The 25,177-nt window shown below is 38.0% G+C and overlaps 2 protein-coding genes and 1 non-coding gene across 4 annotated transcripts; 2 read left to right on the forward strand and 1 right to left on the reverse strand.

Annotated features, from left to right (window-relative positions):
- Positions 1-429: 429 nt before the first annotated feature.
- AREG (amphiregulin) lies at positions 430-10,258 on the reverse strand. Of its 2 annotated transcripts, none has more exons than XM_043905843.1 (6): positions 9,767-10,258; positions 8,269-8,499; positions 5,416-5,617; positions 4,525-4,680; positions 2,459-2,558; positions 430-625 (listed from the first exon to the last, which is right to left on the reverse strand). In XM_043905843.1, exons 1-5 carry the CDS (start codon positions 10,101-10,103, stop codon positions 2,465-2,467), a joined length of 1,020 nt encoding a protein of 339 aa, XP_043761778.1. In that variant the 5' UTR covers positions 10,104-10,258; the 3' UTR covers positions 430-625; positions 2,459-2,464. The 2 variants fall into 2 exon arrangements, with proteins under 2 accessions (XP_043761778.1, XP_043761779.1); XM_043905844.1 differs by having other exon boundaries at positions 2,447-2,558.
- Positions 10,259-13,281: 3,023 nt separating this feature from the next.
- On the forward strand, positions 13,282-13,893 carry LOC122696166 (60S ribosomal protein L17-like). Its single transcript, XM_043905845.1, has one exon. It carries the CDS (start codon positions 13,302-13,304, stop codon positions 13,854-13,856), a length of 555 nt encoding a protein of 184 aa, XP_043761780.1. The 5' UTR covers positions 13,282-13,301; the 3' UTR covers positions 13,857-13,893.
- Positions 13,894-16,520: 2,627 nt separating this feature from the next.
- On the forward strand, positions 16,521-16,592 carry TRNAC-GCA. The gene has a single exon. It is a non-coding gene; the product is annotated as a tRNA-Cys (tRNA).
- Positions 16,593-25,177: the final 8,585 nt, after the last annotated feature.

Genomic DNA, 25,177 nt, shown 5'->3' on the forward strand with positions numbered 1-25,177 from the left:
AATGATGGGCAATATATTTTCTCTCTTTTATAATATCTATGTCTACTGTAACAGAGAAGCTATGCCACATGTTGGTTTTAGAAGCTTTTATAATTTATGCGATTTGCAATAAGTTCTATGTGGAATAAGACAGAGCAGTTTGGGACATCAGTATTTGTAGGAGGACTGAGTGACTCTAGTTAATAATTTTCCCATTAAGAATACTTTCTAAGAAAACAGTTAAGTTTTGAAAAGAAACCTCAAAACAGTAAAAAAAAAAAAAAAAAAAAGAAGGGGGGGGGAGGAACTCCTTTTAAAATGATCATTTAAATGTTAGAAAAATACCCTAAAGTCTTATAATCTCAAAAGTCATATTCAAACTCTCAATCTGTTTGCTTAAAAAAAAGTTTAATGAACTGCAAAATAAATACACTTCCATTAAATATTAAATAAATTATTTACAACTTGAAAAAATACTTTTTATCTCCATGCATCTTTATGTACAGAAATAAGACTTAGAAATAAGTGACAATTGAAAGTTTAAAACCATCAGAATGAAAAGGTTCTGTTTTCTTAGGATTCGCTGAAAAGAGGAACCAACGTATCACTTGCAGTTGTGACTTTGCAGTGACTCTGATCTGATACCCTGTTGGGAAATAAAATGAACTGTTAAAGACAGCTCAATTCCAACATAGCTTTGAGATAAGGTCAAAGAATAATCATCTATCAGAATTTCTGCCAATTTTCTTTTTTTTCTAGGATGTCTTGTGGAAAGTGCTAAAAGCTTTTTAGAGACAAACTAGCCCTTCTGACTTGAATCTGTCTTTCACATCTGCTTTGGTTATATGCTTACTTGGGTAGAAGACTGTATATGTTCAAACCTGTTTCATCAAATTCTGTTTATTAAAACTGCAACACTGAGAATAGTGATGAGAAATAGTCTTCCTAACCAATCTATGAAGCGGACATAATTAAAAACAAAGATTAAGTGGCTCAGTATATTTATGATATACAGTTAATTTAGGATAATTAGTACCAAGGGCATAATAATAGTAGCTACCAGTTAATAGGCAGCCGCAATGTGCCAACACAGCGTATTCCTTTTCCTAAAGTCATTCTGGACCTCCTTTGAGAAATTTCAATTGCACTAAACAACCAAAAATAAACTCTTATTCATGCTGGTGACTTTAGCTTCAGAACATTAAGCCAATTCATTAATAACTTTTGATGAATAAGTATTGAGTATTGCATTGGCATGGATAATTATCTATTTCATGACTTACTGAGCTAATTCTGTAATAGGCTCAGAACGTAATGCCTGTACTTAACCAATGCTAAAGATAGTGTTCTCCAAGCATCTGGAATGTTAATAAAAAATGGAATGCATAGAAATATGCATATTTAGCAAGTATCTCAAGTAATTCTTAAAGCAATTGAAGGCAGAAAATAATATTGGGCTGGCCAAAAAGTGCATTTGAGTTTTTCTGTAAGATTGTAAGGAAAAATCCTAACATACTTTTTGGCCAACCCAATAACTTAAGGATGTTGACCTCTTTCCAAAATGTCTGAGGAAATGGAGTTCCTTCTTTTGACTGACATTAAGAGTCTCCTTGATCTCCTTGCCTCCCCTCTTCCTCTCGAAGTTTGTTTCATCAGCTGTTGACTTTAGTTATCAATGAAACATCCCTCTCCATATTTTCTCCATACAACATGCTCAGCTCTCTCTCTTTACAAAATTAAAAAAATATATATAAGAACTGCAATTTGTACACTAACCAAGTTCCTCTCAAGTGTGAGTCCCCTCCATTCCTACTTCTTTGCTGTGTAAGGATATCCCACTGATGTTTCTACTTCCTCACATTTGTAATGCAGGTGCCCTAACGTTGGCTCTCCACCATGTGAGCTCAGCCTATCAGTTTAACCTTATCTTCTCCAACACCATTTGAACTAGATCATCTTTCAAACCTTTCTAAAGTAATCTAGCCCATCTCTCACTATCGATCTTCCTTTCCACTTATAATCACTTGTTCCACTCTCATCAGTTCTTTGAGGCTCACTTCCAATGCCATCCTCCATCGCATCTTTTTCTGTTCCCTAAATGCAGCCCACTGGATTCTCTCTCTCCTTCACTGGAAACTCTTCATATTCCATTAGTTCCTTTTTTATGACATATATTTTACTCCCCCTGATATTCTTGTTTCTTGCATTTTTTTCTATCTTCAAAACACTAAGCTCTTTGAGAACAGAATTTGTGTCTCCTTCATTTTTCTACCCCTTAGAATAGTAAGGACATGCTCCATTCTCAGTATGGAACTGCAACTCAAGCTGAAAGAATAACACTTTTGTGTAGCCAATGTTCATAGTGTACTATTAAGAAAACGTGCTTTTCTCATTTTCCTTCAGATAATAGACGTTATATTTTTTAGATTGTAAAATATTATTTAAAGATAGCTTTTAAAACTCAAACCTGCAATAATACCTTCAGTTATGCTACAGTATGTGCATTTCCATTTTCTTGTCGAAGTTTCTTTCGTTCTTCAGCGACACCTTCATATCCCCTGAGGTATCGTCTTCGAAGCCTTCAGAGAACAAGATATTCTACTGTCATCAAAGTTCTATTCATGTATATATTGACTGGGGTTTCACAAGCACAGAGAATTTCTTTCATGAGTCCTTATGGACCACTATACACTTACGGAACCACTCCACCAAACCCAAAACTAAACCCAGCTAAAAAGTATCACCAATGTTCTTTTGAGGGAATCTTTATGTTGACTTTATATAACCATATTCCCAAAGTACTGAGATTTAAACAAATGTCCATTGGGGTGCAAACTTTTAGAAGGCATGAAACACATCCATATTTTCTCCCAAAACAGCACAATTTCAGGTACAACTGGAAGAAGATAGTGTAGCTTTACCACAGAAGGGCCTTATGCTTGCACAAACTAATGTAAATGCTTGTTGTTTTTTTTTTAAACAGGCTTAAAAACAAATTGATTTTATTTCTAAATATAATAAATATTTCTAATTTTATTTATTGCTACCTGATACCAAAAAACTCAGTGGTCTGAAATGTTTTAGTGTTGTTCAAGCAATTCAATTTTTATTGGCTTTTTAATCAACTAAATGTTATTATTAAAATCTTAAGAACTTTTGTTGTGATGTTTGGGAAAAAACTGATTTGAATTTTGAAAAAGTAGCAACTGTGTCTTAGGCTGGTATTTGCCATGTGTTTCAAATACAGGGAAGAATACAAGAGAAAAGGAAAACATACCAAAGTTTTTCCATACTTTTCCAAAGGATTATTAAATATTTCAATTTGAATAATTATGAGTTTTTGAATAATTCTTTCAAAACATCTTCCCTAACTGGCAGTTTCTTCTTCTGTAATTCTGTGTCAAATAATAATGGTGTCTGAGTGTATTTTTCCTAAACACACTTGCATATCATATCGGGCTTGAGGTACCAACAGACCGAAATAATTTCTCGGATGTGCAAAACAAATTTAAACCACACATCAAACTTGACGTGCATCATAAAATTGTGTTTTACCTGGCATTTTATCATTAGCTGATCTGAATTTAAAATAATAGTAAACAATGCCAGAAGATAACCCCTTGTTTCCTGAATGGCAAGAGTAGTAGATCATGTATACAATCCAGTTGTTAAAAGTAATTTACCAAGACCTAAAATTAGAATAATGAGTCTTGCTTTTCCCAAGCTCCAGTAGCACATGAGTCATTACAGAGCCATTCACACCCTCCCCCAAGCTCCTTAATCTACTGACTTTTGTTTGACAGACAATGCCATTTTTACATACCCACCAGTGGCTACTACCTAGGACAGTCTAGTTCTAACATTCATTGGTCATGAAGTGAAGTAAGTGATCTGTTATTATGAGCACAGGGAAGATACTGCTAGAATGAAACAGTAATAGAATTGTCCCTGCTTCCTACGCCATGCCATATGGAGGAAATGTTTTGTTTTTGTTTTTGTTTTTTTAGTAATTGAATTCCCATACTGCATTTGACAATAACAAAATAGGCATAAGCTCTAAAAAGTCAGTACCATGCTATCAAATTCCTAACTCAGAATTTTGCATTCTGACAGAAGCAGAAGACATATCTTTTCTCGGCTCCTGGTTTGAAGCTCTTTGTGAATTTTTAGTATCAAAGTAATGTCTCTGACAACCTAGGTCTTAATTAGCTTCTGGGAAGCTTGCTTACGCTTAATATACTAATAGAAGTTATCAGCAATCTGAGATTCGGAAATAGTCATGAGTAGACATATAACATGAAACTAAACCATCAATGTTTAAGTTCAAGAAAAGGGGTTCATATATTAAGTGTCAATGGTGGTCAAAGGAATACATTTAACCATATTCTGTGAACTGGCAATAAAGTGTAAAGATATGGCCAAATATCACGTACCACTAATAGAATAACTCACATAAAATATGATACCACATTAAGATAAAAATGCTGAAAAAAAAATCAACCTGGCATTACTTTATTAGGGATTTTAAAGACATGCCTTACTTACAGGATTGTAATAACAACAGCAATAGTTGTGAAGGTCATGGCAGAGACGAAAGCAGCTATAGCTGCTAAAGCAATCTTTGATAAATCGCTGTCGACCAGACTCTGAGTTTTCATGGACTTTTCCCCACATCGTTCACCAAAGTACTCTGTATAACATCTGCAAACCCACATTTTAAAATTATAATCACTGAAAAGATTCCAATAAATTTTATGTTCACTTTCCAGATCACAAACCACCGTTAATTCTAGCATTCAAAAAATCAGTCCAGACATTTATTAGTATTTCAAAATGATGAGATGTAGAATGCATTCGAGCCTAAGGTCTATTAGTATAAGAACAAGTTGAGATTAGTCTGGGTGTGATATTCCAGGAAGACACGCCTTTTCATTCTTTGTACTCCTTGTATGACCAACTGATGAATTCAGTGGCTAGTTATGCAGCTAACACATTCCACTACCATTTAACGTGCTAGCAGCTTTTAGGGGGAAGGAAGCAAGAACAACATTAAGTGAAAACTACTTTAGTTCCTTTTTTTATCAAGAGGTTTTGTAAAATACATATTGCAAAATGATGGTTTCCACCAGGGTTCAGCAAACTATGGCCCACGGGTCAAATCCGGCCACTTGCTAGGTCTTTTATAGCATGTAAGCCGAGAAATGTTTTTGTTTTTGTTTTTTTTCCACAGGTTTAAATGGCCATGTTTTAATTGGTTATATGATAACCATACATAATCTTGACCCACAACACCCAAAATATTTCATATCTGCTTCGTTAAGGAAGTTTGCCAACTCTTGGTTTATACATTGAAAAAAAGCAAATGGTTTTCTGCAACTAGGGGTTTCAGACACAGTGCTAGAAATATAGAATTCCACATGATTTAGGGTAACTTACTGGCATGATACTGTTTCCAGTTGCTCTAAAAATGTGCATTTTCCATGAATGCAGAAATTTTGAAATTCTGTGTCACACAGATTTTTCTTCTTTCTGTTTCTTCTATTTTTCCCATTTTTGCCTCCCTTTTTCTTTCTCTTGGGTTTATCTGAAGTCTTTTCACTTTCTGTTCTGTTTGTCTTAGGCTTAACTACCTGTTCAACTAAAAAAATAAAACGGAAAAGAAAAGATTTATTAACAGCAGTCTCTCTTTATGTGGAAGACCATTTGGAAGACGTGAGAGAAAAATGTCCTAGCAATGAAAGTTCACAGGGATAACAGCCGTATCGGTCTCATTTTTTAATATAACTCATATACAATAATCGAACAAAGACAATATCTGTATTATGTGGCATTTAGAATTTGAACACATTTGTTATTTTATTAGCTTAAAAACATATTTTGATTTATTTGTGTCAGTATTATTATTACTGATAACAGGAATAATAGGAGTTACTTGTCTAGGAAAATCCATGAAATATTTTAAACATTTGTTTCTACTTCTAATACATACCAGGTTCTTGGTAACAAGCATTAATTTAATCAAACCCAAATCACAGTTGAATGTATTGTTACTATCCATATGATACAGATGAGAAAAAGTGGAGTCGAGCAAAGACAAGTAAATTGTACTAAGACAGTAGCTAGAAAATGGCAGTGCTGGGATGTTAAAGCCTATTAATACTCGATTATATTCTGTTTTCTCTTGGAAAAGCTTAGTTCCATTAATTAAAGTGGGGTTTGAGTATATTTGATGATTTTTTTTTACTCATATCAGTCTTGTGCTATCATAGTTGGGAATTGGTGTGTATTACCTGAGGTGAAGAAAACTGAGAATTATACAGTAGAGTGAACTTTCTTCAACTTCCTGATTACAACAGGTTATAATTAATTGATACCTTCTGGGGGCTAATTTCTGTGATCAATCTATTTGAAAAATAGGAGTCCAGAAATATTTGTACTTGATGCTTCATGGGTTCATCCTAGCTCTTCAGAGTCACAGAAACCTTTGTTCAGTGTCATAGCTATGCAGGGTATAGTTTACTCACACATTAAATATAGGAAGGAGGAGTTTCTATGTTAGAGCTGTGAATTTCATCTTACTAATCTCTGCATAGGTTTATCTGAGCAAGTATTTAGTGAGCCCAGAGAAAAGAGTCATAAAGTCATAATAAAGTTAGTCATAATGGTTCTGCAGTGCCCAGTAAACAGAGAACTCCAGAAACATAAGGGAGGGTAGCAAAGCTGGAGCCCTGTGATCAAGGTAATGAAAAATTAAATACTTTGAGTATTTTAGCAGTTATTATATCAATATTAATAATAGTCAAACTAGGAGCAATGTTTAATAGGTGGCTATGCAATTTTTGTGTTGAAACTTCCCTCTGAAGATAAGAAAAGTACCCCAAATTAGAACAGTTCCTCTAACAGAAACATTTTAAATCGATATTACAGCACTTTATCAGATACATTACACATTTTAAACAGAGACAGTCACTATGCTGAAGTGCTACAATATACATTATCTTCATGGCTCAATTTTCACTGTATTTTACAGTGCATTCTAATTTTGGCCCCTAGCCATTTTCATTCATCACCATCAATTCATTTGGTCTTACGAAATGCTAACTTGAAACATCTTTAAGAGAAAAATTTCTATAGTCTTAATGGTCTCATCTCATCCCCCTCCCAAAATAAGAATTAGAGATGGACCCCTTTCCCACGTTATGCAAAAGCACATAAAGGAGGTGTGGAGCAAGGGAGGAAAATGGAGTATTTGATAAAACTTTTCCCACCTGCCATTGTCTTCATGTTATCACTTGCTATTCCTTCACCAGTTCTGGGAGCTAGACAGAGGGGAGGAGTCAGGGAAACTAAGATCAGGAAAGAAGACGCTTTAAACCCTGCCTTCATAATGGATGCTCCTAGGATATTTAGATCTGATTTACTGATGACCTCGTCTGCCCTCAAACTCCAAAGTAATATGAGAGTAATGAACAATAGTGACCTCTTACCCTGGTACCCTCATTTTAAGTAAATGCTCTTTTTGAAAAATCAGATAATAGCAGAAGAGAAGAAATTGTAGGTCACTATTATTTAACTGACAAATGAGATTTGGGGTTAAACAGAGATGTTAGTGATATAAAATCCATGCATATTTGTTCTTTAATATTTCCAGAAAGTGATATTACTATTATTATTACCAATCTCGCAACACAATACACAGTGGCTAAGATTCAATCATTCTTTTCCCATTACATCTTTCTGTTCCCTTACCTGGGTCTCCTGCACTGCAGGCAGATTCTTCACCAACTGAGCTATGAGCGAAGCCCTATTTGAGTCCAACTGCAGTTATTTAGAGAAAAATGGTGGTAGGGAGTGGCTATAAAAGCTGAGATATAAAGCATATGGGATTGGTTGATGTCTATATTGGTTTCTCACACGGGGGAGTGGTCATGTGGCAGAGTATCTGAAATCCAACAGATTGGAGTTTCTCATCTGGCTGTGGAACTTTGGGCAAAATGCTTAACCTTCTTAAGCTTCAGTTATCACATCTGTAAAATGATAACAATTCCTACCTCATAAGTTGTGAAGATTAGACTTACCAGACATGAAACGTTTGTTAGAGCTCCAGACACAAAGGTTGTGCCCACTAAAAGCTCTATTTGAGTTTCCAGCTTAACTAGCGGGATGCACAACAGTCATACACATAAGAAAGCCACTGGAAGATCCTGGAGAGGCTTTTCTTTTGAAGCAGCTTTGCTCATACAAACCACATATCTTATAGGCTATACTGTCATCTTATCCTCTACTTACCTCTGACTGAATCATCTACAATATAGCCAGATATCTGTGGTTCATTATCATACTCTTCTGAATAGTCATAGTCGATCCCCGAGAACAGTTCGCCACCAGGAGGCGTTTCACTTGCAGAGGAAATCTCACTTTTTGAGGTCACCTCAAATCTGTCGGCACTGTGGTCCCCAGAAAATGGTTCCCCTTTTCCAGGGTAGGTGTCATTGACGTCTAATCCAGCAGTATAATGGGCTATGGGAGCGAGAATAAGAGGAGAAAAGAAAAAGTAAAGCGGGGTGACTGTTCTCTCCAGTCAATTCTGTTCGGGAGGAATGTTTATCTTCAAAGCAGTGACTGCACATGTGTTGTTGTTTGTGATTGAGTCACTTATGAAAGCTGCTTCGTACTCTGCCGACAAGGAAACTCAGCTGTCCCAATTACAGAGCTTCTTTCATTTAGGTTTTCTTTTCCACAGATAATCTACATTAATTTCCACATCAAAAACCCGCCAAATAGGCAAATTAATGTAAAATAATTATTTAACATTTAATATAATTATTTAAGGGGCAACATCTAAATATGACCATAACTTCATATATAGAATAGAATGTTACCTGTTCCATTTTAATAAACAGATTCTAGAGATCAATCCAGTATCTTCTTAACACATGCTTACCTTTTAAAAAACAGTATGCGTATCAAATGTAAAAAGTAATATGAATAGTAGTTGTTAATAAATTTTCTTACTGTCATTGTTTCTTATTATTGCTCTCACTTAGAGAAGAAACTAGGGACTAGGTAGGACTTGGGGGCCAGTTTCAAGCCCCTGCTTTATCCTTTGTTGTTTAGCGGCTAAATCATGTAGGACTATGTTGCGACCCCGTGGACTGCCAGGCTCCTCTGTTCACGGAATTTCCCAGGCAACAATACTGAAGTGGGTTATCCTTTCCTTCTCCAGGGGATCTTCCCAAAATAGGGCTCGAACCCGCGTCTCCTGCTTGGCAGGCGGATTCTTTAGGTCTCAAAACAGTGTCAGAGTGGTGCTTTTAAGTGGAACTTCTCCCTGGGACGATGCCAGGCCCTCTAGAATGGTCAAAAGAAAATCACTTGACAGAGGAGACGGAGAATTTAGGTAGGAGGCAGAACTCCTAGGTCTGGGACTTAACTACTCTTCTCCAAGATCTCGGGAAATCACTTTACCGCTCTGGACCTCTGTTTCTTTATCTGTCAAAGGAAGGGTCTGGATCACAGGATCTCTAAGCTCTCCCTCCTCTGGACTAAAGTGAGAGTACAAAGATTCTCAGGCACCCTCCTGCGGGCCTGGAACCTCTAAGACACCCGGCCTCTTCTCTACCTCCATAGGAGGGGCCGGTATGTGGATTACCTCCCACCGGACCGGGGGACACCCGGGGTTGGGGGGGGGGGGTGCGGTTGGAGAAGCATCAGCAAAATCCAAGGGGCGACCGGTTTGGCCGCGGCGGGAGAAGCTCCGGGCAGCTCAGAGCCGGGATGTCCTCACCTGAGCCGAAGATGAGGAGGGACAGCACCGCCGGCGCCAGCGGCAGCAGCGGGGCTCTCATTGGTCTCTCGGAGCGGCGGCGTCGCGGTCTCTGGGGCAACTCGGCCGGGAGCTGCGGGCGGGAAGAGGCGGTGGTGGCCGAGAGCTGGGACGCGGGGGGCCGCGTGGCCGAGCTCGCAGGCCCGGCCAGCCTGGGGCGCTGGAGGCAGCTCCTGGAGCTCGCCTCGGGATCCCTGGGCGCGGGCTCCCTGGGCTCAGGCTCGGGCGCCAGGTGTGCGAACATTCCGGAGGTGCTGCGCGCACCTGCCGCTTTATAGGCCGGGCGGGCCCCGGGCATCGCCCGTGACGTCACTCCGCCGCGGAGGGTGGAGGCGGGCGGCCTCCCGGGAAGAGGTTACTACCCCAAAACCACACACGGATGCCAGGCGCCCCACCTCCCGGGAGCGCAGAGAGCCGCTGGAAGGAAGTGAAAATTAGACTTCTTGCTGCAAGCTGGGGAAAAAAAAAAAAAAATTACCAGATCCATACAAGGGACGGGAGTGGAGTTTGGGAGCTAGGAGCTGACATTCAAAAGTCCCGAACTTTCAACCTATCTGAAAATCCTCCTAATATACTTTGGTTGATCGTAATGTTACCACAGACAGGAATTAACTAGAAAAAAAAAATCCATTTTAAAATGTTAAAGTACCTTAAGATCAGGAGTGACTTAACAATGGCCCGATGTCTTTAACAATAACGGTCATAATATGACTACAGAGCCCACCTCCTATGACAAGCTGCTTTATTTACCTTATCTCACTCGGGGGCCCTTCCCCACCCACTACTGTGATGTGGTCAGAATTTCCAACCACCTCCTGTCCAATTTTTTTTTGCGGCCCAGGACCCGTCCTTGTCAAAGTTATTATTTATTGATTTTTTTTTTTTGGCAGAACAATACACTAAAAATATTACCAATACCACCTCACTCAAAACCTAGGGAGGTCTAAGTATCATTTTCCCTGTTTTACAAGAGGGACAAATGTCAGCTTTACAAGGCAGGGAGGACTTCACACAGCTGGTCATGGCAGGAGCCAGATAGATTCATCTTCAACCTCATCTCACTCTTAAACTCTCTTTCCACTCCGATAAAGGGATTTAGACTAAACTTCTCTTTGAAAAGAGAATTTCTACAGGAGAATAATATTTAACCTAAAGGAATAATCTCTGCTGATAGCATATTAGCATTGGATGAAGAGTGGTGGCCAAGATTTTGCTTCTGGAATCCCAAGACAGAATGGGCCAGCTTTGAGAGTCCATTTAGAACCTAGCAGGGCATTTAAATCATGACAAGTAGATAAAGTGAAGAGAGAGGGAAAGAGTTGATTAATTTGACTAACTTCAATGTGGTGACAACTCCAGAACTTGATTTTTCATGACTTGAAGAAGAAAAAAAAGCATTGTTCTAAGTATTTCTCTGTCCTGAAGGTACCTATCTCTTCTGTGACTGTTCCAGTAAAATAGTTCTTTTTAGGAATGTGGGTCACAGTGGCATGTGTCCTAGTTCTGGGAAACTTTTTAAAAGTTGCATATTTTTTAATGACATGTCATAATGATGTAGGCTAAATAGTACCATACATTTAGTAGGATAAAATAAAGAGTCATGACTCATGTCTTTGCTCCTATTGGACATTTGTTGAGAGCATATTTTGTGTATTTCACTTGTTTTCTGTTTTATGCAGGGATATAATTAAACGATGACCAGTTCGCAGTAGCTCAAGGAGGTAAAAGTCAGATGCAGAGCAAAGTAGTTCTGTTATATCAGATAAGAAGGATTGAGTGCCACGAAAAACCAGGATACAGTTTAGTTTTGTTCTGTGTATCACGGAAAGCATTGTGGAAAGATGGAGAGGTCACTCAATGGTCTTCCCAGAAGCAAGTGTAAATGAAAAGAATACCTGAAGACTAGGTGTGACCGAGAGTGGAAATCAGATGAGAAAGATGACCCTGCCCATTCCAGGGTGAAGCAGGGGCCTGCATGGTCATCTTTTTTGGTGGATGAGGTGACTGTGATTCAGAGAGACTCACATTCTTACCAGCAGATTTCAAAAGATGGTGGAGATTTTGTTTAGCATGCAGATTGTTGCCTAGACTGGTATATCTTTCTGCTCTCATAGGTTTTAATTTTGTTCTAGTCCTTCTCTTCCTCTCTTCTTACTCTTCCTTCTTATTGAAAGTAAAAGTGAAAGTTAAAGTCGCTCAGTCGTGTCTGATTCTTTGCGACCCCATGGACTATACAGTCCATGGAATTCTCCAGGCCAGAATACTGGAGTGGGTAGCCTTTCCCTTCTCCAGGGGATGTTCCTGAGCCAGGGATCGAACCCAGGTCTCCTGCATTGCAGGTGGATTCTTTATCAGCTGAGCCACCAGGGAAGCCCTTCTTCTTATTGAGGTGAATACATCTCAATAGGTATTCACCTATCATCAAAAGTGTTTCACTTTGAAGTGAAAGTGGGCTCTTTACATTGGAAATTGTTTTGTCTTTTTCCAGTTGGAAATTTAGAGGGTGATAATTTACATTGGGGTGGAACATAACATAGCATCATAGGGACTGAGTGCTTAGTATGAACATGAGATTCAAACCAATTGAGTTTTCATATACAAATTCCACCATATAGTAAATTACCTAATATCTGAAAGACTCTGGATTCCTCATCTGAAAATAAGAATAAAGATACCCACATGCTGTTAAGCAGATTAAATAAAATACATAAACAATAACACAGATCCTGCTTGTAGTGAATACACAATAAATTAATAAACTTGACTGTTAGATTAACCTTAACATTGTGATAGTTACATTATATTAATCATACTGAAGAACTAAGTGACCCTTAGAAATGTAGCTACTCACAGAGTAAGTGATCAGTAACCTCCTCCAGTGTTTTCAAGTCATGAACTTTGTACCCACTTCACATTAAGATTAAGCATTTTGACATTATAGTGCATCACAGGATATCATGGAGTGTCATAATAGTTGCATCACAAAGGCAGCACCCCTGATGACTCATGGCATTCAGGAATATATGCTTGAGAAGGAAACCAACCCCATGGAAGTGTGGGATTCTTTACATTCTGATTGCTAAGTTGAGATCAGGAGGAGCAATTTCAAAAAACTCAAGTAAAGAAGCAACTCTTTTTATCCTAATAAACTGATGATTCCCTCATTGGTTTGATATTAAAGGTAGCCCCAAAGGCAAATGTTCCTAGCCAGTCACACACTCTTTTGGTTCCTAGTATCTAGAGCCTGATGATATTTTATATGTAGAGTGGAAAGCAACTCACTTTGACTCTGCTAAAAGATACTCTATAGAACCCACAGTAGAATTAGTTTTTGTTCATATAGTTGATCTTGAAATTTTACAAATAGTGTCAGGGTCTGAGTAAATATTGCATCATGGTCATTTTTATGAGTCAACACATGAACTCCCAAACTAAAATTAAGAAATTCTCTAAAATACTTCCTTTTCTGGTAAGCGGCCTGAGCTGACCCTTAAAAATGGTGCGCTATTCACTCAACCCAGAAAACCCCACAAAATCATGCAAATCAAGAGGTTCAAATCTTCGTGTTCACTTTAAGAACACTCGTGAGACTGCCCAGGCCATAAAGGGTATGCATATCCGAAAAGCCACCAAGTATCTGAAGGATGTCACTTTAAAGAAGCAATGTGTGCCATTCCGTCGTTACAATGGTGGAGTTGATAGGTGTGCACAGGCCAAACAGTGGGGCTGGACGCAGGGTCGGTGGCCCAAAAAGAGTGCTGAATTTTTACTACACATGCTCAAAAATGCAGAGAGTAATGCTGAACTTAAGGGCTTAGATGTAGATTCTCTGGTCATTGAGCACATCCAAGTGAACAAAGCCCCCGAGATGCGGCGCAGGACTTACAGAGCTCACGGTCGGATCAACCCCTACGTGAGCTCTCCCTGCCACATTGAGATGGTCCTTACCGACAAAGAACAGATTGTTCCTAAACCAGAAGAGGAGGTTGCACAGAAGAAAAAGATATCCCAGAAGAAACTGAAGAAACAAAAACTTATGGCCCGGGAATAAATGCTGCAGAAAATAAATGCAAATAAAAGTAAAAAAAAAAAAAAAGAAATTCTCTAAAATATAAGCAACAGTTCATATAGTATTAACAGATACATTAGCTCCACTTAGATATCTATAATTTTCTACTTTTCATCTTCGAAATATCCACTCTAAAGAGTATGTAATTTCTAGGCCCTTCAAAAAGAGACCTTAAATGAACTTGATCATTTTAATTTGACAGAATGAAATAAAATTTCTTGCTCTTTGTATCCTTCACATGATGACTCTTCCAGAGCAAGGACCAGAAGATGGGACTGAAAGTCATAAATGATTTGATACAGTGGGAACTGAGTAAACACAGTATATAATTACAACATACGTTGATATATGTGCAAAAATCAGTCCTCTAGGTAGTTCATTTATTCATCAAGTATATTTTGAGAACTAGATATTGGGTTAGAACTTTAAATTAGTCATAGTGCCCTTATTTTTAAGGTCTTTACATTCTATTAAAGAGAAACACATAGTAACCAAGGAAACAATACACAAAATAAATTTAGTTAGTGAAAAGTGCTAGAAAGAAATAGAAAGTGTGATATAGAGAACTTGAATGGTGGAAGAAGATGATATTAAGAAATGCAAGGTAGCCCCTATTTAAGTAGTTCATCTTTTCTCCCTAGAGGAAACATGGCAGGATAAAATGGGGAGAAGTATCCTGTAGAATGATAATAACAATATGTAAGAGCAGAGAGAGACTTGTGGGCTTCCCAGATGGCGCTAGTGGTAAAGAACCCATCTGCCAATGCGGGAGACCTAAGAGATGCAGGTTCGATCTCTGGGTCAGGAAGACCCTGTGGAGAAGGAAATGGCAGCCCACTCCAGTATTCTTGCCTGGAGAACCCCATGGACAGAGGAGCCTGGAAGGCTATAGTCCATGGGGTTGCAAAGAGTCGGACACCACTGAAGTGACTTAGCACATACACACACAGAAATGCATGAGACAGGGTACTCAGGGCTGGTGCACTGGGGTGACCCAGAAGGATGGGGTGAGGAGGGTGGTGGGAGGGGGGTTCAGGATGGGGAACACATGTGCACCCATGGAGGATTCAAGTCAATGTATGGCAAAATTTTTTTATTTTATTAATTAAAAACAAATTCATAAGCAGTAATGAACAATAGAGACAGGCATATATAAGAAGAATGAGGAATACAGAGGCCTTAAATTGGACCTCACAGGTGGACCATTTTAGGACATTGTAGAAGAGTCTATTCCACTAATCATTTCTTAAACACCTTTCTTAGCAGTGCTAGACAAGAGCTGTCTTTAGTTCTTAAGCAAAGGTCAGCTGATCGGAATCATCTGAAAACCTTTACAAAATGTACTCTCCATTTTCCTCTCTTGATTCAGTATGTCCAATGTGAGTACCTGGCCTGTGTGTTTTTAAAAAAAAACAACTTTCAGGAAAATTCTGGTGTGTACCTCTGATTAAGAACTACTCCACTAGGGAATACATAGGCAAAAAAATCAAGGTACATTCAGAGAGATTATAAAATGGTGGGGCTGCATATTCATAGAGATGGAAGACTTGTTTGAAACATGAAGGATGGAGAAATGAATTTCAACAGGAAGCATGTAAGTGGAATGAAGACATTTATCTTATATCTAAGAAACTCATCTTACAAATTGATTTAGATACATTTAGTAATAAATAGGGAACTATTTTAATGTAATAAAATATGTCTGAATATATGAAAAAGAAAAAATCCACTTTGCATATAGTCCTTCAAGACTCCGTTTCTCACAAGAATGGAGTCACATCTACACCAGATTATTATGGGCTCTCACTAACTCAATTCTGAATGTAAATCAGAAAACTAGACGTCTATAACCATCATCATACACTGAGTTAGGAAGCATGTATAATTTTAGTATGCTGTCACTTCTTTATGAATTTAGGATTTTAGGATAAGATTTGGCATTTTATTATTTCTGAAAAATCTATTGAGGTCAAATGGTCGAAGTACGTTAGAGTCCTATAGAAGATTTTTATATTTTACCAATTTTAGTCAGTAAATAATGATATCCTTAATTCATTATTTCCAAAATTGTGTGTGCTTAATCTTCCTTTAATGCATTTCTACTTTCCTTAGCTTCTTGCATTTTATTTTATAAATTATAATTCCAGTTATCAAAAATTCAATATTGTGTGATGACCACTTTTTCATAGATGTGGAACTCTTGTTGTTATTGTTCAGTCGCTTAGCCATGTCCAACTCTTTGCAGCCCCATTGACTGCAGCACGCAGGCTTCCCTGTCCTTCACCATCTCCCCGAGTTTGCTCAAACTCATGTCCATTGAGTCAGTGATGTCATCCAGCCATCTTGTCCTCTGTCATCCCTTTCTCCTCCTGCCTTCAAACTTTATTATATCTGATAATAATAAGACCCAGCATCAGGGTCTTAATGAGTCGGCTCTTCATATCAGATGGTCAAAGTATTAGAGCTTCAGCTTCAGCATCCATCCTTCCAATGAATATTCAGGGTTGATTTCCTTTAGGATTGACTGTTACTTGCCTTCTTTTACTTAAAAATTGACAGCATATGCATACATTTAGTAATTCAATGGCAATATTATTAATGATACATATTTGATGTTTCTATTATCACTTTAGATAGTCTCCCGCTTCCCTGGTGGCTCAGAGGTTAAAGTGTCTGCCTGCAATGCAGGAGACCCAGGTTCAATTCCTGGGTTGGGAAGATCCCCTGGAGAAGAAAATGGCAACCCACTCCAGTATTCTTGCCTGGAGAATCCCATGGACAGAGAAGCCTGGTGGGTTATAGTCCATGGGGTCTCAAAGAGTCGGACATGACTGAGCGACTTCACTTACTAACTAAGCATTCATGCATTTTTAGCAAAGCTAGGTTATATTACATATAGATTTTGTTGTGTTTTCCCATGATCACAACAGGCTTTTTTTCCCTGAGTTCAGTAAGAATAGCAGTTTTTAAAGATCATAAGTGAAGAAAAGACTATTTCGCTGAATAGACCACTCATGTACAGTCTGTCCTAGGCAGAGACAGATTAAACCACAAATAAAATGACCTTTGTATGTCATACTTCCTAAAGCTTTCTGAATGTATGCCCTGAAATTATGTGACCAGAATAAGAAGAAGGCAATATGGAAAAATACATACACACGTGGACTTCATGGATAAAGAAGAATTGAAAAGATAGCCATACATTTTATAAACATTAAGTGCATTTTTAGTAAGCTTCCTGAAATCAATATTTTCATCCTAAACCTGGATTTTGGGCGTCCCAGGTGGCGCTAGTGGTAAAGAATCCTCCTGCCAAAGCACGTGAAGCAATAGAAGTGGCTTTGATCCCTGGGCAGGGAAGATTCCCTGGAGCAGCAAATGGCACCCATCTCCAGTATTTTGGCCTGGAAAATTCCAGGGACAGAGGAGCTTGGTGGCTACAGTCCGTGGGACTGCAGAGGGTTGGACACAACTGAGCACCCCTGGATTGATGTGCTCCCAGATGATTTTGCCATCTGCAGAGGATATAAGACTATTTCACTCCTAGGTTTCTTTTCTTCCACAGAAACTATAAAAATCATTCCTTTTGGTCACTTCTTAAGGTAGCAGACTTTCCAAGAAGATACTTTTAATTTGCTAGACAATTTTGAGATCCTCAAGCACTATCTCGTGTGACTGTAGAAAATATATTTGACTTTTCAACAGTACAACTGTCCTGAGCAAAAGTTAATAGTGGGGGAATGTTACTTACATGATAGCAAAAATTTTTGAAGAATTTTTTTAAGAAATATAAATGTGATCAAATGTTTCCATCTTAAAAATAGTATTTACTAAAATTCTTACATTTATTGAAATAGGAAAAAAAAAAACAAGACTTTGAAGATATATTTTGCCTAAAATTGCTTATTTGAAGAAACCCATTTAGTCTGCACTTTTAAAAGTTACTTTAACTGCCAGATAGTTATGGATATAATAACTTAAAAAAAATTAACTATATTTTGTTTCTCAGTTTTCCTAATTTGGAGATTTGAAAATATGTCTATACATGTTTATAAAATTTGCTTCATTTTTTTTCCTTACAAATTGCAATCTGCACAAAATGATTACTGTAATGGTATTGTAATGGTAATGGTAATGATAATGTAATATAATGTACGGGGAAAAACTAAACAAGTATTGTGGCTTTATTTCTGCATTCATAGATTTTGGGAGGTAGCACACACACAAAAGGAAAAAGAAAAGAAGAGTGTAAGTCTACATTTTTTAAAAAATCCATTGCTTATAAGAGTAAAACCAAGAAAGTTTTATAGACATATATTAACATTTTTATATAAAACATTAATAAAGCAGTGTGTTCAGTATGAAACTTTTAATAATATATTTACAAATATCTACATACATGTCATATATAAATAGGTACATGTAGATATACCTGAACAGAAACATTCTGAAAGGATATAGAAAGAATGTCAACAATGTTAGTCTGGTTAAGGAATTCATTTCTCTGTATGTTCTAAATATGTGTGCAAGGATCAAATATTACTTCTTTTTTGTTTTCTAAATTAAAAACTCCAATCCAAGGCAAGAGAATGATTTTCCAAGCAAATAGATGTGACATGATTTCTATAATCAGTTATTTTGTTTTTTCCAATTAGGATGTCAGTTTTGAAAGACAGTGATCACTGGAGCTGTCTGCTTTTCCCCACTCTTCCTTACCCTTAAATAGTTGCTCCTGCATTTGTTCTGTCCTTTGCTGAGTGATATCCAGGAGGTGGAGTGAAGAGGTTAAGACTATAAGATCTGAAGTTGAAACCACTGGATTTAAGTACTGTCTTCTTCTCTTTTAAATTTATTTGTGTTTTGTTGAAAGATAATTGTTTTACAATGTTGTGTTGGTTTCTGCCATACGTCAACATAAATCAGCCATAAGTATACATATGTCCCCTCTCTCTTGAATCTGCCTCCCACCTCCCACCCCATCCCACTCCTCTAGGCTCTCACAGAGCATCAAGTTGAGCTCCGTGTATCATAAAGCAAATTCCCACTAGCTAGCTATTGTGCACATGATAATGCATATGCTTCAATGCTATACAGTCTATTTCTTACCAACAAGGGCAAATGATTTAAATGCTTTTGTGGATTTAGCTTTCTGATCTCTAAAAAAGGAGATGACAATAACCACTCCTTAATCATAGGACTGTTGTGACGTTTAAATGTGATAATGCATGTAAGACACTTGGAATGGTATCTGACCTTTCATAATTGCTCAAAGATCTTTTGTAATTTTCTTATGATTAATATTGACACAAATGAAAAAAGTACTGGAAAATCCAATGAAAAAATTTCAATGCCTATTTGTGGATGGGGATAAATAATTAAACATTGTTCTAACTGATTTCATAACTTGAGAACCTCTGCTTACTGTGACAGATAAGCCTTTAAGAATTTGAAACTTTTTTAGAATGATGAAAGCAACATGAGTGAGCCCTGTTATTAAGGTCCTATTGCAAATAGCTTGCACTGCTGACTTCAGACGCGTGACATTTCCAGAGCATTGGATGAATGAATGTGTATGCAGTCGTGTCTGACTCTGTGAGACCCCATGGACTGTAGCCCACAAGCTCCTCTGTTCATGGAATTGTCCAGGCAAGAATACTGTAGAGGGTTGCCAGTTCCTACTCCAGGGCATCTTCCAACCCAGGGATTGAACCCTTGTCTCTTGTGTCTCCTGCATTTGGGAAGTGAATTCTTTACAACTAATGCCAACTGGGAAGCCCTTTCCAGAGCATCAGTCTTTTGAACTCTGTGGGAGAATGTGAGGGTGGGATATTTCAAAAGAACAGCATGTATACTATTTATGGTGAAACAGATCACCAGCCCAGGTGGGATGCATGAGACAAGTGCTCGGGCCTGGTGCACTGGGAAGACCCAGAGGAATCGGGTGGAGAGGGAGGTGGGAGGGGGGATCGGGATGGGGAATACGTGTAAATCTATGGCTGATTCATATCAATGTATGACCAAAAATAAATAAATAAATAAATAAAAATTAAAAAAAAAAACATGCAAAACCTATGTTTTTTCAGCTGTGCAATATTTTCCTACTATATGATGTCTTCATACCATGATACCATGATTTCACAGTAAAATCAGACCATTTCTGCTGTGAGTACATTGTTTGTTGGTGAAATTTCTTTTTTCACCATAAACTAACCCAATTGAGCAATTTTTCCATACTAACTACCCCATCAATAATTTTGTCCTAGACATTACTCAGTAACCATTCCCATCTCTTTCTTTAGTAATAGAACCCTGCTGTTATTCAGGTGGCAATATGTACAATTTAAATAGAACATTTCCCAGGTTTCCCTGAAAATCGTGGTGACCATGTGACTAGGTTCTGCGAGTCATGTCTGGTGAACTGTAAGCAGAGTATGGGTAGAATTTCCGGGAAGGCTTCTTGAAGGAATTTGGTGAAGTTAGGTGCCACACTCTTATTGTTCTCTCTTTATTCCTTTCAGTTGCCTGGAATGTGGACACTTGGCAGCATCTCCCAGAACTGTACTGAACCATGAATTGACCCTGAATCGGAAGGCATGTGCTAGAATGGTGGGAAAGACAGAAAGAGCTGAATCCCTGATTTGGAGCGGCTGCACCACCTCTGTACTCTTTACCTTAGAAGAGAAAACCTACCTTGATTAAGTGGCTGTTATTTAAGCTTTTCTGGTATGTGGTTTTCTAAGCCCAATATGAAATGATTTGGTAATCAGACACTCTCGCATTTATAGCAATATTCCCTTCCATAGCAATGTCCTCAAGCTAAAGACCACAGGAGCACAGCTGAAGGGAGGGGGAATGCACACTGGGGTACATGGGTATATCAATAAAAGACGGTGTTGAGTCAGTGTTAGAAAGGACAGAGAGGATCTGGACTTGTGTTAAGTAATTTAGGGGAGGGCATTTTTCTCTGAATGGGAAGCTGTCAGGAAGTGGACATAAATCTATGGTTGAATATCTTGGTCTTCCAAAGAAGCGGGGAGGCTAAATCTGTTCATTGTGGAGGCATCCGCAGTCATCCAGGGAAATCAGGATAAGAGGATGTGTGGTCACTGCTGTGGCTTGAACCACATTCATGTCTTGCCTGTGTTCAGGTGTGATTGTGAAATGGTCTTGATTTTGCCATCATCCATCATAGCCATACAGTGGCCGTATTTGATGTTGCCGCTGTGTGAAATTTTTAATGTTCAGCAGGAGAACATCAAGGCCAAAGTGGGAATAGCAGGCCAGCTCCTGCATGTCCGGAGCTGCCTTTCCTTTGTCATCTGTAAGAATAGTTGGTGTGGGTTAAGGGCTCAACTGTTGGTTGAATGAACCGAATGAATTAACAAGTGTTTAGTGTACAAATTAAGAACCTCCAGTTACTATTTTTATTTCACAGTGACTTACGTAACATTTGGATACGCTTACATCATTTTCTAAAATAAATTTTCCACATAAGAAAGCTGCATAAGGACTAGATTAACATGGTCTCTAAAGCTAATGAAAGAGACACTTGAAAAGATACCGAGAATGAGAATTACCATATCCAACATGGGTAATATGTGAAAACAGGGGCAGGAATATATTCTCTTCATCTGTTTACCACTCTTAAATCCTAGCACAAGTTTATATGCATTGCATGTTCTCAGCAAATACTTAACATTATATGGAGGTCCTGAGATAAGAACAGAATCCATTAGGTGTTTCCTATGCTAAAAACTGAAACTATCAGTTTAGGTTTCCATTTCCTTTATAGATGCCTCTGACAGGAAAGAGTACATTTAAGCTGCAACTATTATCATATAATTTAGATAACATATATTGAGAGTCTATACTCTAAGTACATTTTAGATGTCATGTCATTTGGTCTTCATAAAATCCTTTAAAGTATGTTATCATCCCCACGTAACAGATGAGAAAATCAAAGGTTCAAATAACTTGCTAGAAGGTTGCACTTTTATTTGATAGAAGTAGGATTCAAACCAAGGTCTCTTTGACTCAAAGCTCATGCATTTAATCATTATTATATATCATGGTTTTTTTAATGTTTTTATTTTTGGCTGTGCTTGGTCTTCATTGCCACGCGTGGACTTTGTTTGGTTGTGGTGAGCAGGGTTTCTCTCTAGTTGCAGTGAATGGGCTTCTCATTGCAGTGGTCTCTCCTCTTACAGAGCACTCTCACAGGTTCTAGAGTGTGGGCTTTGCTAGTTGCAGGGCACGGGCTCAGTAGTTGTGGCACACAGACTTAGTTGCCCCACAGCATATGGAATCTTCCCAGACCAGAGATCGAACCCATGTCCCCTGCATTGGCAGGTGGATTCTTAACCGCTGAACCATGAGGGAAGCCCTCAACAAATGTTTTTAAAGTTACTTGCTCGGTAAACCAAATACTAATGATATGATAGTGTAAAAGAACCTAGAAATAAAATTGACTTTTAAATTTTTCTAATTTATAGAGCAGAGAGCAAACATATAAAATAACTCTAAAATAACTGAAAATAACTAAAAAATCCAAAGGACTAAAAAAATCTAAAAAATCCAAACAAATCCAAAAAAGCTCATAGGACTACATTCACTGTTTTAGTAAAACTGAAAGACAAATGTGCCAATATCAGAAGGGTGATATAAGAATGTTAAAGTTGGCTCTGTCCATTGGAACACATTTCCAGGAAGGATTTTCTCTAGCCCAAGGAGTTCATCTCTTTCATTCTGATAGCTGACACATCATTACTGAAAAAATAGATATATCTATTTCACTCAGTCTAATGCCCGAGTAATTTCTGATTAGAATTTGTCTTCGTAGCTTGTCCAAGGTCAGTGCAGGTCAGAAGATTCCTGTAACCAGGCATATCGGCAATCACAGTTCTCACTAGAAATTACTAAATCGACATCTGGATTTCTGCCTCACTCTGTGCAAGTTTGGTTAGACTACCTCTGAAAGTCAGATTTATCCTTCAAAAATGGCCATGATGGTGTTCTGAATGTGTAAGTCATTCATTCATTCAACCTATTATGTATCACCTGCTACATATTATATATTATTAGGTATTATTCTGCATTACCTATTATATCCCAAGAATTGTGATAAGGATGTAAAAATGAAAAACAATTCTTCTAAACAGTTTACAGTGCAGCAGATGGAGACAGAGGAGAAGCAGATGACTATAATGCATTGTGGTAAGTGGCATGATCTAACGAAAAGACATGCTACCCTGAGATCTAGAGAGTGTGGGAAGGTAGCCTAGACTTAAGAGCTGTAGCAAGGCATCCTGGGAAAAATGATATCTGGGGAGAATGAACTGGCCTCGTTAGCTGAAGGCTAGGCGATTGTGTAGATGAGTCTGTTGTGGGAATGGGGGTGACGGTGAGGAGAACACTAGTGTTCCAGGCAAAGGTCACAGCACTCTCAGAAGCCCTCGTCTCGTTGGGACCCAGGCATCAGGTACTGACAGCTCTATCTGTCTGGGCCCGTGTCAGCCGCCTTACGACATCACAATGAAATAGATCACCTGAGACATATTTGATGTTTCATCCTTATAACAACAAATACTCTTCTTCTCTGACCTCTTTTCTTTTACCCCAGCCACATAAACAGACAGGAAGCCAAAGCCCGGCAGTCAGCGGCACTCCTCTGGACTTGATCCCCTATGACGTCATCTGGCTTTGTTTCCCGGTGTTTAGAGAAAGCCTGTGGAACCGTTGCCGTGGCAGTTCTATTAAACATGAGTCATTCCGGACACCTTCACATGCGCAGCACTCTTCATTGAGGAGATCTCAGTATGTGTACTGTGTGCTAACTGCAGAGTTCAGGGGTTGGAATCTGCTCTCGGAAGCCTCAGATACGGTTCTGTAAAATGGAGGAGGGATCCAAGATTGGCTTTCACAGTGCATTCTTTAGGATTTCAACATGATAAAGGTGGATTTTAGCATAGAATAGTATTGAAAATAGTATAGCTAATAGGGAATATCGACATACCCTACCTATTAAAGCTTACTTGAGTGCCTTTTAATACTGATCTGTGTTCTTCTCAACACAAGGAACGGAGTGATGGATAATGAGGATGAGATTCTGTGATGTCTCCTAAATCTATAACGTGTCTCCATGGATTTGTTTTAAGAATATTTCAACTTCTTATATATTCAAGATGTCCAGACTGTATCTTGGAAAAAAATAAATTTATGAAAGAAAAAACACATTTTATTAAATATAAAATAAAAAAAAAAACCCACACAGAACTGAGTGAGCCACCTTAAATTTCTTTTGGAATGTCAATGAATTAAAAATAACTGACAATGACAGAATTTAAAACAAGTTGTCTCATTCATCTCATTGCTAAATTTTCAAAGTAGTTTTGGGAGGTGGCTAGATCAAATCAAGAATAAAAGTGTGAATAAAATAATTCAGAAAGGCCGCCTGTCTCCACTACCACTTCCCTGTGCCATTTATCTGATGTTATCACTAGTGTCATTTGCTTTTTGGCTCTGCTGGTGGTTTTTGTAACTTTATATATTACAGTATTAGCTCTATTCTTGACTTATTAGTTTTAGGTATTGTTTAGTTCTCCAGTGAAGGAAAAGAAATGTAATATTTCACACTATCTCCCAATCCCATTTGGCCCTCAATTTTTTTAAGTTACATTGCAATTGTACTTTATCAGTTGCCTTCATGACTTTACAACATTCTTAAAGCACTGTTTTGGATTTGTTGACTTTACATAGAGAATACTGACTCCTTTCAAGTAAAAAATTGAAATGTGTTCACTTTACTCTTTTTTCACTTTACACTTCTTTGTCTCCTTCCAATGATCATTATTTAAGCTTACCTCATTTTATAAATTTAGGGTCCTATTCCGTTACTATAGTTAGTGTCATTTTGAATGTTTATATAGATGACTTAAAACTGAAAATACATAGGAAGAGATGTCATTTGCATTTTGCCACTCCAAAGAGGACTTTCCTAGCATCTGTCAGTCTATCTCAAAGTGTCTTCAACTTTCTTCTCTTCTTGTAGGTTACAACCAGCTGTTACTCTTTCTTGAATGGCATACCATCCTCTTTCATGTTCTCCTTATTTAGCTTTTTCTTTCCCTGGAATATCTTTTCAACTAAACTTTTGCTTTTTTTCTTTTGAACTTTTTATTTCATACTGGGGTATAGCCAATTCACAATGCTACAATAGTGTCAGGTGAAAAGTGAAGGGACTCCATTCTCCCCTAAATCCTCCCCCCTCCCCATCCAGGCTGCCACATAACATTGAGCAGAGTTCC

This window comes from Cervus elaphus, chromosome 6, assembly GCF_910594005.1.
Source record: "Cervus elaphus chromosome 6, mCerEla1.1, whole genome shotgun sequence".
In the NCBI taxonomy this organism is placed as follows: Eukaryota; Metazoa; Chordata; class Mammalia; order Artiodactyla; family Cervidae; genus Cervus; species Cervus elaphus.

Coding starts and splice junctions, on each gene's coding strand:
- LOC122696166 (XM_043905845.1), top strand. CDS start 13,302: ATGGTGCGCTATTCACTCAACCCAGAAAACCCCACAAAATCATGCAAA.
- AREG (XM_043905843.1), bottom strand. CDS start 10,103: ATGCCCGGGGCCCGCCCGGCCTATAAAGCGGCAGGTGCGCGCAGCACC. Junction 5,618..8,268: donor TGTAGATGATTCAGTCAGAG/GTAAGTAGAGGA, acceptor TTATTTTTTTAG/TTGAACAGGTAGTTAAGCCT. Junction 4,681..5,415: donor CTGGAAACAGTATCATGCCA/GTAAGTTACCCT, acceptor GTGGGTTTGCAG/ATGTTATACAGAGTACTTTG.